This window comes from Bufo bufo, chromosome 3, assembly GCF_905171765.1.
Source record: "Bufo bufo chromosome 3, aBufBuf1.1, whole genome shotgun sequence".
In the NCBI taxonomy this organism is placed as follows: Eukaryota; Metazoa; Chordata; class Amphibia; order Anura; family Bufonidae; genus Bufo; species Bufo bufo.
Genome location: NC_053391.1, coordinates 6,219,332 through 6,232,706, shown reverse-complemented (window position 1 = coordinate 6,232,706; position 13,375 = coordinate 6,219,332). Strand labels below are relative to the sequence as shown.

General features: G+C 44.5%; 1 protein-coding gene across 1 annotated transcript in view; it reads left to right on the top strand.

The window, feature by feature from the left end:
* GPR156 (G protein-coupled receptor 156) overlaps positions 1 to 10,647 on the top strand; it is a 28,547-nt gene extending 17,900 nt beyond the window's left edge. Inside the window, exons 8-9 of the mRNA XM_040421732.1 lie at positions 8,207 to 8,368; positions 9,383 to 10,647. Of these exons, the coding sequence (XP_040277666.1) occupies positions 8,207 to 8,368; positions 9,383 to 10,576 (1,356 nt within the window). The 3' untranslated portion in view covers positions 10,577 to 10,647. The remainder of the gene's footprint in view (positions 1 to 8,206; positions 8,369 to 9,382) is intronic.
* The last annotated feature ends 2,728 nt before the right edge of the window (positions 10,648 to 13,375 follow it).

Genomic DNA, 13,375 nt, shown 5'->3' with positions numbered 1-13,375 from the left:
CCAAGGCCCTTCTGGGTACTCGGTCGCGAGGCAGCGGCTGGGCGTCTCACATAAAGTTATGCATAAAGCAGACATATATAGCATTGCAGTATACTTGCAGCATGAACCATTAGAAACGTTCATTGTGTGGCCTAGTCCGGCTCTCTCGCTTCCAGCAGATGCCATTAATGTGCAAAGAGGGTGATATTAGGCAATGCTTGCAGCTTCAAGGCCTGATGTTAGATTTTCTTTTACTTGCTGCTTTGACCCACCTCTGCTCCACGGGTAGCTCAGGTAGTGGGACTCCTGTGTCGGCTGATGGTAGCCAAGATGGTATGTCCAGTGGAGTTGTCTGGAGAAGGGACCAGGCTGCTGGTAAGTCCGCTGGTGTGCGTATCGTACATCTCTTGCCCTCTGAAGAGAAGGTTAACCCGAACGGAAAAAGCCATTTATACGGCATTTTGAGTGCCCTTAGGTGGTCCGTGAGTGGCCTCAGGATTCTCCTCTTGCTTAGGGTCGAGGGTGCCAGGTCTTGATATAATAGAATCTTGGCTCCTTCATGGATCGGCTCCTTCTGCTCTCTGGCCGCTTTGAGAATAGCCGCTGTGTCAGTGTATCGCAGCAGCCCACATACCACGTCTCTCGGTGGGTCTGTGTCTTTTGGTCTCGGCCTCAATGCTCTGTGGATACGCTCCACACAGATCTCTGCAGCCCGCGCTGCTCCTAGTAGGCCGGAGAAAATGGCGGCAGCCGCTTCAGGTAATGCGTCATGAGGCACCAGCTCTGGGAGACCACGTAGCCTGATATTTTTCCGACGGCTACGGTTTTCTTGGTCTTCTATTAGGGCGAATGCATTGTCCAGTGAGGAGGCCAGCGCAACACTGTTGTCGCCCATGGTATGAGCAAAAGTTAGTATGGCCGCCTGGTTGAGCTCTAGCTTTTCCACCCGGTGTCCAATGTGCTTCACATCGCTTTTTATCTCCGTGAGATCTTGTAACACCGGAGCCAGTGCTGATGCCAGAGCCTGCTGTATGAATTGGCGTGAGATGGGTGCCGATGGGTTCGCACGAGACCGGGTGTCTCTATCTGTAGAGTCGCCCTCTGTTCCGTCTGCGTCCTGCAGCCATTCATCTTGCTCATGCGGCGCCATCTTGGCAGCACTTGCGGCTGGAGGCCTCTTGTTGAGGAATTTATCCATGTCTTGTGTGTTTCTGTCCAATCTATTGGGTTCAGGTTTATCACTAGGAATAAATCTACCCACTTTGCCCATTTTTGTAAGGCTAGATAGCTGAATTTACTTGTTTGCTGGCTCACATGGAGAGGAGCTCTCTCACATGCGTCTCTCTCGGTCGGCTGTCAGGCTCCGCCCCCATAGTAGTTATATTCTTGTACATAGGAGGCAGTATTATAGTAGTTATATTCTTGTACAGAGGAGCAGTATTATAGTAGTTATATTCTTGTACATAGGAGCAGTATTATAGTAGTTATATTCTTGTACATAGGAGCAGTATTATAGTAGTTATATTCCTGTACATAGGAGCAGTATTATAGTAGTTATATTCTTGTACATAGGAGCAGTATTATAGTAGTTATATTCTTGTACATAGGAGGAGTATTATAGTAGTTATATTCTTGTACGTAGGAGGCAGTATTATAGTAGTTATATTCTTGTACATAGGAGCAGTATTATAGTAGTTATATTCCTGTACGTAGGAGGCAGTATTATAGTAGTTATATTCTTGTACATAGGAGCAGTATTATAGTAGTTATATTCCTGTACGTAGGAGGCAGTATTATAGTAGTTATATTCTTGTACATAGGAGCAGTATTATAGTAGTTATATTCTTGTACATAGGAGCAGTATTATAGTAGTTATATTCTTGTACATAGGAGCAGTACTATAGTAGTTATATTCTTGTACATAGGAGCAGTATTATAGTAGTTATATTCTTGTACATAGGAGCAGTATTATAGTAGTTATATTCTTGTACATAGGAGCAGTATTATAGTAGTTATATTCTTGTACATAGGAGGCAGTATTATAGCAGTTATGTTCTTGTACATAGGAGCAGTATTATAGTAGTTATATTCTTGTACATAGAAGGCAGTATTATAGCAGTTATATTCTTGTACATAGGAGCAGTACTATAGTAGTTATATTCTTGTACATAGGAGCAGTATTATAGTAGTTATATTCTTGTATATAGGAGCGGTATTATAGTAGTTATATTCTTGTACATAGGAGCAGTATTATAGTAGTTATATTCTTGTACATAGGAGGCAGTATTATAGTAGTTATATTCTTGTACATAGGAGCAGTATTATAGTAGTTATATTCTTGTACATAGGAGCAGTATTATAGTAGTTATATTCTTGTACATAGGAGCAGTATTATAGTAGTTATATTCTTGTACATAGGAGGCAGTATTATAGTAGTTATATTCTTGTACATAGGAGCAGTATTATAGTAGTTATATTCTTGTACATAGGAGCAGTATTATAGTAGTTATATTCTTGTACATAGGAGGCAGTATTATAGTAGTTATATTCTTGTACATAGGAGGCAGTATTATAGTAGTTATATTCTTGTACATAGGAGCAGTATTATAGTAGTTATATTCTTGTACATAGGAGCAGTATTATAGTAGTTATATTCTTGTACATAGGAGGCAGTATTATAGTAGTTATATTCTTGTACATAGGAGCAGTATTATAGTAGTTATATTCTTGTACATAAGAGCAGTATTATAGTAGTTATATTCCTGTACATAGGAGCAGTATTATAGTAGTTATATTCTTGTACATAGGAGGCAGTATTATAGTAGTTATAGTCTTGTACATAGGAGGCAGTATTATAGTAGTTATAGTCTTGTACATAGGAGGCAGTATTATAGTAGTTATATTCTTGTACATAGGAGGCAGTATTATAGTAGTTATATTCTTGTACATAGGAGGCAGTATTATAGTAGTTATATTCTTGTACATAGGTGCAGTATTATAGTAGTTATATTCTTGTACATAGGAGCAGTATTATAGTAGTTATATTCCTGTACATAGGAGGCAGTATTATAGTAGTTATATTCTTGTACATAGGAGGCAGTATTATAGCAGTTATATTCTTGTACATAGGAGGCAGTATTATAGTAGTTATATTCTTGTACATAGGAGCAGTATTATAGTAGTTATATTCTTGTACATAGGAGCAGTATTATTGTAGTTATATTCTTGTACATAGGAGACAGTATTATAGTAGTTATATTCTTGTACATAGGAGCAGTATTATAGTAGTTATATTCCTGTACATAGGAGCAGTATTATAGTAGTTATATTCTTGTACGTAGGAGGCAGTATTATAGTAGTTATATTCTTGTACATAGGAGCAGTATTATAGTAGTTATATTCCTGTACGTAGGAGGCAGTATTATAGTAGTTATATTCTTGTACATAGGAGCAGTATTATAGTAGTTATATTCCTGTACGTAGGAGGCAGTATTATAGTAGTTATATTCTTGTACACAGGAGCAGTATTATAGTAGTTATATTCTTGTACATAGGAGCAGTACTATAGTAGTTATATTCTTGTACATAGGAGCAGTATTATAGTAGTTATATTCTTGTACATAGGAGCAGTATTATAGTAGTTATATTCTTGTACATAGGAGCAGTATTATAGTAGTTATATTCTTGTACATAGGAGGCAGTATTATAGCAGTTATGTTCTTGTACATAGGAGCAGTATTATAGTAGTTATATTCTTGTACATAGAAGGCAGTATTATAGTAGTTATATTCTTGTACATAGGAGCAGTACTATAGTAGTTATATTCTTGTACATAGGAGCAGTATTATAGTAGTTATATTCTTGTATATAGGAGCGGTATTATAGTAGTTATATTCTTGTATATAGGAGCGGTATTATAGTAGTTATATTCTTGTATATAGGAGCGGTATTATAGTAGTTATATTCTTGTACATAGGAGCAGTATTATAGTAGTTATATTCTTGTACATAGGAGGCAGTATTATAGTAGTTATATTCTTGTACATAGGAGCAGTATTATAGTAGTTATATTCTTGTACATAGGAGCAGTATTATAGTAGTTATATTCTTGTACATAGGAGCAGTATTATAGTAGTTATATTCTTGTACATAGGAGGCAGTATTATAGTAGTTATATTCTTGTACATAGGAGCAGTATTATAGTAGTTATATTCTTGTACATAGGAGCAGTATTATAGTAGTTATATTCTTGTACATAGGAGGCAGTATTATAGTAGTTATATTCTTGTACATAGGAGGCAGTATTATAGTAGTTATATTCTTGTACATAGGAGCAGTATTATAGTAGTTATATTCTTGTACATAGGAGCAGTATTATAGTAGTTATATTCTTGTACATAGGAGGCAGTATTATAGTAGTTATAGTCTTGTACATAGGAGGCAGTATTATAGTAGTTATAGTCTTGTACATAGGAGGCAGTATTATAGTAGTTATATTCTTGTACATAGGAGGCAGTATTATAGTAGTTATATTCTTGTACATAGGAGGCAGTATTATAGTAGTTATATTCTTGTACATAGGTGCAGTATTATAGTAGTTATATTCTTGTACATAGGAGCAGTATTATAGTAGTAATATTCTTGTACATAGGAGAAGTATTATAGTAGTTATATTCTTGTACATAGGAGGCAGTATTATAGTAGTTATATTCTTGTACATAGGAGGCAGTATTATAGTAGTTATATTCTTGTACATAGTAGACAGTATTATAGTAGTTATATTCTTGTACATAGGAGGCAGTATTATAGCAGTTATATTCTTATACATAGGAGCAGTATTATAGTAGTTATATTCTTGTACATAGGAGAAGTATTATAGTATTTATATTCTTGTACATAGGAGCAGTATTATAGTAGTTATATTCTTGTACATAGGAGGCAGTATTATAGTAGTTATATTTTTGTACATAGGAGCAGTATTATAGTAGTTATATTCTTGTACATAGGAGTAGTATTATAGTAGTTATATTCTTGTACATAGGAGCAGTATTATAGTAGTTATATTCTTGTACATAGGAGCAGTAATATAGTAGTTATATTCTTGTACATAGAGGCAGTATTATAGTAGTTATATTCTTATACATAGGAGGCAGTATTATAGCAGTTATATTCCTGTACATAGGAGCAGTATTATAGTAGTGTTTTGTACACTACATTACATATTCAGGTTTCACCTCTATGAGAGCTGACAATTATTGCCAGGTATAATAATGCTCCTCAGGATGATAATGAGGACATCTTGCTGTGTGGTCATCCATCAATCACAATGACCAGTTCCTTCAGTAATACCTGTGTCAATGTTTCGGATCCTTAGCTCCTTGCTCTCAGCCTTGCCTTGAACACAGACTTTGCAATGCAGTAAAGTTCCTCTTCCTCTTTCTTCCATATGTCTCTGCTGCTCTTCGTTTTAGGCCCATGCTCTTCTGTCACCACAACATGTCAGACATGTCCTCAGTGAACTGTGCAGCGGATATTGGAGTCTGTGGTTCTTGCTTCCAGTAGGGGGCGGCGGAGGACCTGGTATTATGTACTGGAGGCTACACTGACATCCGCATTTACAGGAACATGAGGCATCCTGCTCTTAGCCGACCCTGAGTCACATACCTCCGTGAGGCCAGGTGTGCGGCCAGACGCTGAGTGTCCCATTAGGGGACTTTCACACTTGCGGCAGAGGACTCCGGCAGGCAGGCAGTCCAGACGCAAACGGATGCATTTGTGAGATGGGTCCAGATGCGGATCTGTCTCTCTGGTGTCATCTGGAAAAATAGATCCGGTATAATTTTTTTTTTGCATTTTTAAAGGTCTTCGCATGCAAGTGATCAGTATTTTTGGCCGGAGAGAAAACTACAGCATGCTCTCCATTCAGAATGCATTAGGATAAAACGGATCAGTTTTGCCCTAATGCATTCTGAATGGAAAAGGATCCGCTCAGAATGCATCAGTTCGCCTACGATCGGTCACCTATTCCGCTCTGGAGCGTTTTGCTGTCCGCCTGACGAAGCGGAGCCAAACCGTTTTCTCTGACACAATAGAAAACGGATCCGTCCCCCATTGACTTTCAATGGTGTTCAAAACGGATCCATCATGGCCATAGAAGACATAATACAACCGGATCCGTTTATGACAGATGCATGCGGTTTGTATTATTGTAACTGAAGCGTTTTTTGCAGATCCATGACGGCTCTGCAAAAAACGCTAGTGTGAAAGTAGCCTTAAATATATTAGAAAACAGGGAGAATATTCCTAATACTGACAGTGGTTGTTGAAGTGGCACCGACAGGGAGGAGGGGGATGCAGCTGCAGCCTCAGTGTCTGCTGTGAGAGGGGAGAGCGGACATGGCTGAGAGCACAAAGCACATCGCTGACATTACCAGGAAGTTAATATACGAAACAAAGACCCAAAATCTGCACATAACACACATTCAGCTGCAGGAGGGATTTATTTTTTATCTAGCCACTTCTAATGCAAACCAAATCTGTCTCCATCTGTCGTCCAAACCCAAACCTTGCTCCGCTCCATTACTCTTCATAACTCAATCACAAATCTGACTTCACATCGAAAACCACACAAAGTGCAAAAGCGGCTCCACCTTCCGTTCTGACTTATCCCAACTTCAAGCAATGCCAAGTCTCTGATCCAATCCAAACCCTAAACCCTGCGCGACCTCAAACCCAAAACTGCTCAGTCCAAACCCCACGTCTGGTATAACCTCTAAGGCAAACACCAGATCTCATCACATCGACCTCTAATCCAGGTGACCACCTGAAATGCGTTCAACATGGTTGAGTCTGAAAGTTCAGATTCCTCAGTGGTCGATACCTTCTAATGCCTGAGAAGATGATGCAAGCTCTCAAGGCTCCTTGGACCTCTCCGTCAGCAGAGGACTAATGAGGTGGAGGAGACAAGGGATAGAAAGAAGGTCAATGGGAGGAGGAAACAAGCAGGTGTACAGGAGGGTTATAGAAAAGTGTGCGTCTTATTCACCTCTAATTGATGTCCAGTACAAGAATGTGATGAACCCAAGAGATCTGAGGGCCACATTCCTTAAAGGGGTCCTCTCACTCCAGCAAGGCCCTTACTAATGTATTGTGGTTCTCCATGTTGCCTCCTTTACTGCCTTGATTCATTTTTCCATCACATACTACACTGCTCATATCCAGGGGTTACGACCACCCTGTAACCCAGCAATGGTGGTCGTGCTTGCACACTATAGGACAGGGATCAGCAACCTCCGGAACTCCAGCTGTTCTGAAACTACAACTCCCAGAATCCTCTTTTCACTTCTATGGAAGTAAAAAAAACAAAAAAACAAGTATGTGTGCATGCTGGGAGTTGTAGTTTCACAGCAGCTTGAGTGCAGAAGGTTGCTGACCACTGCTATAGGAAAAGGCACTGGCCTGTGTGGTGGCCGGGACTGCAGGAGTGTGCATAGGCCGGAACTTTTTCTTGCAGTGAGCAAGCATGACCATCACTGCCGGATTGTAGGGTGGTCGTAACCATGGAAACGAATCTTCAGCTACTGTCTTAAGAGACGTCTGACGAAGAGGCCCAAGTAGCCTCGAAAGCTTGCAGTTTTGTCAACTTCTTCTCAGTTAGTCATCCACTGAGGAGTCGTTTTTTTATCTTATATTTACACAGTAGAAATACATATTTTTTGAGTCTGAACATGAACTGATAATTTCTACAAATGTCAGATTTCATTATATTTTGAATGAGTTAAAGGGGTATGGCATATACTATAAAGGCCTGATAGGTGCAGTCCCACCGCAGGGAGAATGGGGGTCCCTATGGAAGGTGATGGAGAGGAGGCCGCACTCGGCTCTTTCGCCTCAGAGTTTAGATACGAGCGCTGCAGCCACCTACTGACTCGTAGAGGGAGAAGTGCCGCCCCATTCTCCAGGGTTTGGGACCCACATCTTTATCCCCCTTACTATATAAACGCAATAGTCCTAGAAAAGCTGATACGAGGTGTTCTACCAAGTGCCGGGCCTGAAGGAGCAGTGGTCGTGCTCAGTCCCTAGGTGTAACCTGATGCAGCAGCCTGCAGTGCTCCTCACCATCATCGACCAGGGGACATTCAGTAGTGATGGCCTATCTAACATGGTATTGCTGTCCACCCTCGGAATACATTTTGTAATGCACGCGTGTATCTGCTCTGTCTCCTCAGCTTTTGCAGTGGAAGCAGTTTGAGGAGGAGCCAAGTCAGACCAACGTGCAGATGGCCAAATATTTCAACAGTCCTTGCAAGAGCATAAGGTCTATGTACAGTGAAGAGCAGATCTACCACCTGCTGGGAGAGAACACCTCCATGAGGCGGCTGCTGACCGAGGTGACACCGACAGGTTCTTCCCAATTATTGAGGCAGGGCCACTAATCCTCAGCCACGTTACTAGCCGAGCTGCGGCCAGGACATCTGACATCCACCAGGCCCGAGCCTATTTCCTCCTGAAATCTGCCCTCGGGGGACAATCAGAGGAGGCCTTTTATTGAGCGGAGCCGTAGATCGTTTGCCAGCTTTAGATCTACTCTTGTAAAAACTTGTGGTGTCCATATTTAAAGAGACAAGCATGCAGACCGGTGACTACACCGTATAGTGAACGACCTTCTGTTAAAGGGAGTCCATCTGCCCCGTGGAGCGAGCTCAGGTGAACGAAATGATGACTTTCACTTAGCGATCCATTGCTTCATTATGGAGAAAAAGTACTTTTTAGGTGCACCGAGGGCAGGCCCATGCCGCTCTGTGCACCCTTACTCTTGATTTACAGGGTCAGGTTCCTGCATCGTCATCTTGCCAATCAAGGAGAGGGAATGTCTGGCAGTGGAAGGAGGAGGAGTCAGAGTGTACAGACTGGCTTAGGCCCGCCCTCAGTGCACTTAACTGCTCATTTGCATATGGATTCAAAGTATTTTTTTCCTCCAGAATTAAGCAATGGATCACTAAGTGAAAGGTGTCATTACATTCGGCTGAGCTCGGCCTACAAGGCATGGTGCCTGGGGTAACAGGGAATGTCCTGCTGACGGACTCCCTTTAATATTGGTTGTTGTTTTGAAAACCCATTCCATAAGAGACACCGAATACGCGCACTAATCTACCTCGACCTGACTGGGGGAGGAGGCCGCAACATCACGGGGTGATACAATGTATCATTGCAGGTAAAAAGTACAGGAGATAGAGGTGTGATACTACTGTGTTTAGCTGACAGAGGATTTTTTTTTTAGATGGGATACATTGTAACAAATCATCAGCCATGAGAATTATTATGTCAGGGTGGGTTTTCTGCTGCGTTCTATGGTGGCTGGCTTCTGGATGTAAAGCACTTTGTCTGTTTCTTTCATACGACAGAAAAATGCTGTGATAGAAAGTCTCCAGGAGCAGGTGATCAATGCCAAGGAGAAGCTGGTGGAGCTCCTGAAGTCAGAATGTAGCGTGGAAATTACACAAGTGTCGGCGATATCCACCTCCACGCCGACCATCAATCAGCACAAAGCAGCTACAGACGAGACCGCTGCTAATAGTGAAAATAAAGGACCCTCGACCAGGGCTCCGGACGAGGACATAAACCACAGTCCGTCCATCCAGGCTGCTGTGAAATGCACAGGTGAAGACGTGAAGCCCTCTGCTGAGGAAGGAGGCAATTTCCAAGAGGTTGTCCTTCCATCTCCAGAACCAAAAGAAGACAATGACCTGGCTGCAGTCTCCAGAAACGTCAGCTTTGTCAACAGTGTTCCTAATGAGTACTTAGAGAAATTGGTGGACGGCCCCTCCGAGGCTTGGGAGCAACTGTCACGGAAGGTGAACTACGTCAGCAGTGAGAAGCTTCAGGAGATTCTCAGGGAGCTCAGTATAGAGACTCTGTCCGCATCTAGTCAGCTGTCTCCTCGGAGGCAGAGACGTGCCAGCCACAGCATCCAACAAGAAGCCATCTCACATCCCCCTGAAGGTTTCCACAACGTCTGCATCAGCTTGTCCCCTTACATAGCACGGAGACGAAGAGGCCACGGACACGTCCGCAGGAACATCCTCCCGTCCTCACAGTACTCTAGAGCTGTATTGCCTCCACCTCGGTGTCTCATCGGGGCCAGAGACAGAAATAATGGGGCAAACCCCCTAAGAGACGACACAGGTGATCTAAGACCGGATGAAAAAAACCTTGAACGTTATCATCATCCATCTGTCCTAATGAGGGACACAGAGTTACGTGGCCAGGAAAATGGTGGTCTTTGGGTAACCAAATTATCAGAGCCACCAGAACCTCCCAGGAGATTAGGCCATGCTACTCACTGGAGCAACACGGGAACCGAGACCCTCAGACCCCAAACTCTCTGTTCTGAGTCAGACTCCAGCAGCTCGGAGGAGACTTTCTGTTACTGTCACAGACCGTACTGTGACATGTGTTCGCCACCTACCTGTGACTCTAGTGACAGCTGTACCACTGACACGGAGGCTGCCGACCACCTGCATGGGTGGCCAAGTCATCAGCGCAACGTGCGGCCGGTCATAAACTTTACAGAGGACCTTACACCAACTTTTGTTTGACAGTGAAACAGGCTGCACTTTCCTGTGACCCCCTCCCCCTTCTGTCCCTACAACCGCATCTCCATTGCACTGGGCGGTGATTTTTGACTTTGTGAATTGTGTTCTGGAATTGCATATGATTTGCTTTGTGATGTATTTGTTGTGTCCCCTCCCCCTCCCCACCAATCCTACTGGCCAAGAAATGGAGCTAGAAGCTGCTGTGCATGTGACGTGTATATAAACTCTAGTGCTGTAAATGGAGTAGCGCTTTCTTCCCCTCTCCCAGCAGGAAGTCTCAGCACAATCTCAATCAGCAGCTGATTTACACCCAGGCAATATGTCATGTAGATCGTACAGACACTTACCGTATTTACCCCCCCCCCCCCAAAAGTGGGGGCAAAATGGCAGTGCGTCTTATGGGGCGAATGCTGCAATTTACACTGCCGTGATGCTGCACAGCGCGGCCAGCTGGTGTATCGGCGGGGAGGGAGTAGGGGGTGGGGGTCGGCATCTGGTTTTGTAATGGCAGCGGGGCCCGGTGCAGTCACTGTATTCTATTACACCGGGCCCCGCACACTGTAGTAATCATATCTAACCTGTAGGCAATGTATAGAAATCATGTGCAATCCAGCCTGTAGTACTTACTACAATCCTCAGTAGCAGGCAGGAGGCCAGGCGGGCGGGGGCAGCGTAACTCACTACGTCACGCGCCTGCTCCTCCCACTTTATGAATGAAGCAGGCGGCGCAGACGTAGTGAGTTACGCTGCCCCCGCCCGCCTGGCCTCCTGCCTGCTACTGAGGATTGTAGTAAGTACTACAGGCTGGATTGCACATGATTTCTATACATTGCCTACAGGTTAGATATGATTACTACAGTGTGCGGGGCCCGGTGTAATAGAATACAGTGACTGCACCGGGCCCCGCTGCCATTACAAAACCAGATGCCGACCCCCACTCCCTGTATCGGGGGTCATTCACTACACAGGGACACTGTTGTGGGGGGGGGGGGGGGGGGATCTGTGGATGACACATAGCATAAGATGCTATATATGTGTCATCCACAGATCCCCCCCCATAACAGTGCCATCGACAGATGCCCCCATAACAGTGTGTCATCCACAGATCCCCCATAACAGTGTGTCCTCCACAGATCCCCCATAACAGTGTGTCCTCCACAGGTCCCCCCCCATAACAGTGCCATCGACAGATGCCCCCATAACAGTGTGTCATCCACAGATCCCCCATAACAGTGTGTCATCCACAGATCCCCCCCCCATAACAGTGTGTCATCCACAGATCCCCCCCCATAACAGTGCCATCGACAGATGCCCCCATAACAGTGTGTCCTCCACAGGTCCCCCATAACAGTGTGTCATCCACAGATCCCCCATAACAGTGTGTCATCCACAGATCCCCCATAACAGCGTGTCATCCACATACCACCCTTAGTTCAAAACCCACCAAAAGCACACCTTTTGAATCAAAATATTTATTTTTCTTACTTTCCTCCTCAAAAACCTAGATGCGTCTTATAGGGCGAAAAATATGGTATGTGCTTTACACCTCAGGCTAGATTCAGACGGCTGTAATTCAATGGCATGTTAGGGTTAGTACGACACAAGACCCGGACTCCACAGGCCTAGGAAGCTCCATCAGTGCAGTGAGGGAAGCGGTGGTTTTGGATCGTCAATGTACAAAAAATAAATTTGCAGATAAAAAAAACCCCCCACACATTTCTAATACACCCGTTTTATATCTAGGGGCCACAGTGTAGACAACACCTTATAAAGGTCATATTACTGATTGGTGAAAATAGTGTACAGGGAGGGGGCCAGATAGAAACTTCACATGTGAACCCAGCCTAAGGGACCTGCGAGTACAGAACCATAGACCCGAGACCAGATGGGGACCCAATGTGTCACAGATCAGGGGAGCCGCGGTTGGTCTAAAAGATGCGGCCGGCACACGGGCAGTATTTCCCAGACAGGGCACGGGGATTTTTGGTGGAGTCACCATGGAAGATGTAATTAACATTACACACCACAATTAGAATTACCGCCTGTAGTGCACACCAGGGCAGATCCTGGAAATACACCGCCTGTCCTGTCAGGAATGTGGATGGTGAAATCCATTCCAAAGCAAAGTGAATGAACACGGCATGTGAAGACGAGCGCAGTGCTGGGTGATGAATGATCCGTCAGGGTGAGACACGTCTGACACGGCATCAGGAAGGTACTCGCCTGTCCGTCCACAGCTGAAGAATGTGGCGGTGATCGTCTGTGCGGAGTGAGGCATCGACACTGACCGTCTGTGCGGAGTGAGGCATCGACACTGACCGTCTGTGCGGAGTGAGGCATCGACACTGACCGTCTGTGCGGAGTGAGGCATCGACACTGACCGTCTGTGCGGAGTGAGGCATCGACACTGACCGTCTGTGCGGAGTGAGGCATCGACACTGACCGTCTGTGCGGAGTGAGGCATCGACACTGACCGTCTGTGCGGAGTGAGGCATCGACACTGACCGTCTGTGCGGAGTGAGGCATCGACACTGACCGTCTGTGCGGAGTGAGGCATCGACACTGACCGTCTGTGCGGAGTGAGGCATCGACACTGACCGTCTGTGCGGAGTGAGGCATCGACACTGACCGTCTGTGCGGAGTGAGGCATCGACACTGACCGTCTGTGCGGAGTGAGGCATCGACACTGACCGTCTGTGCGGAGTGAGGCATCGACACTGACCGTCTGTGCGGAGTGAGGCATCGACACTGACCGTCTGTGCGGAGTGAGGCATCGACACTGACCGTCTGTGCGGAGTGAGG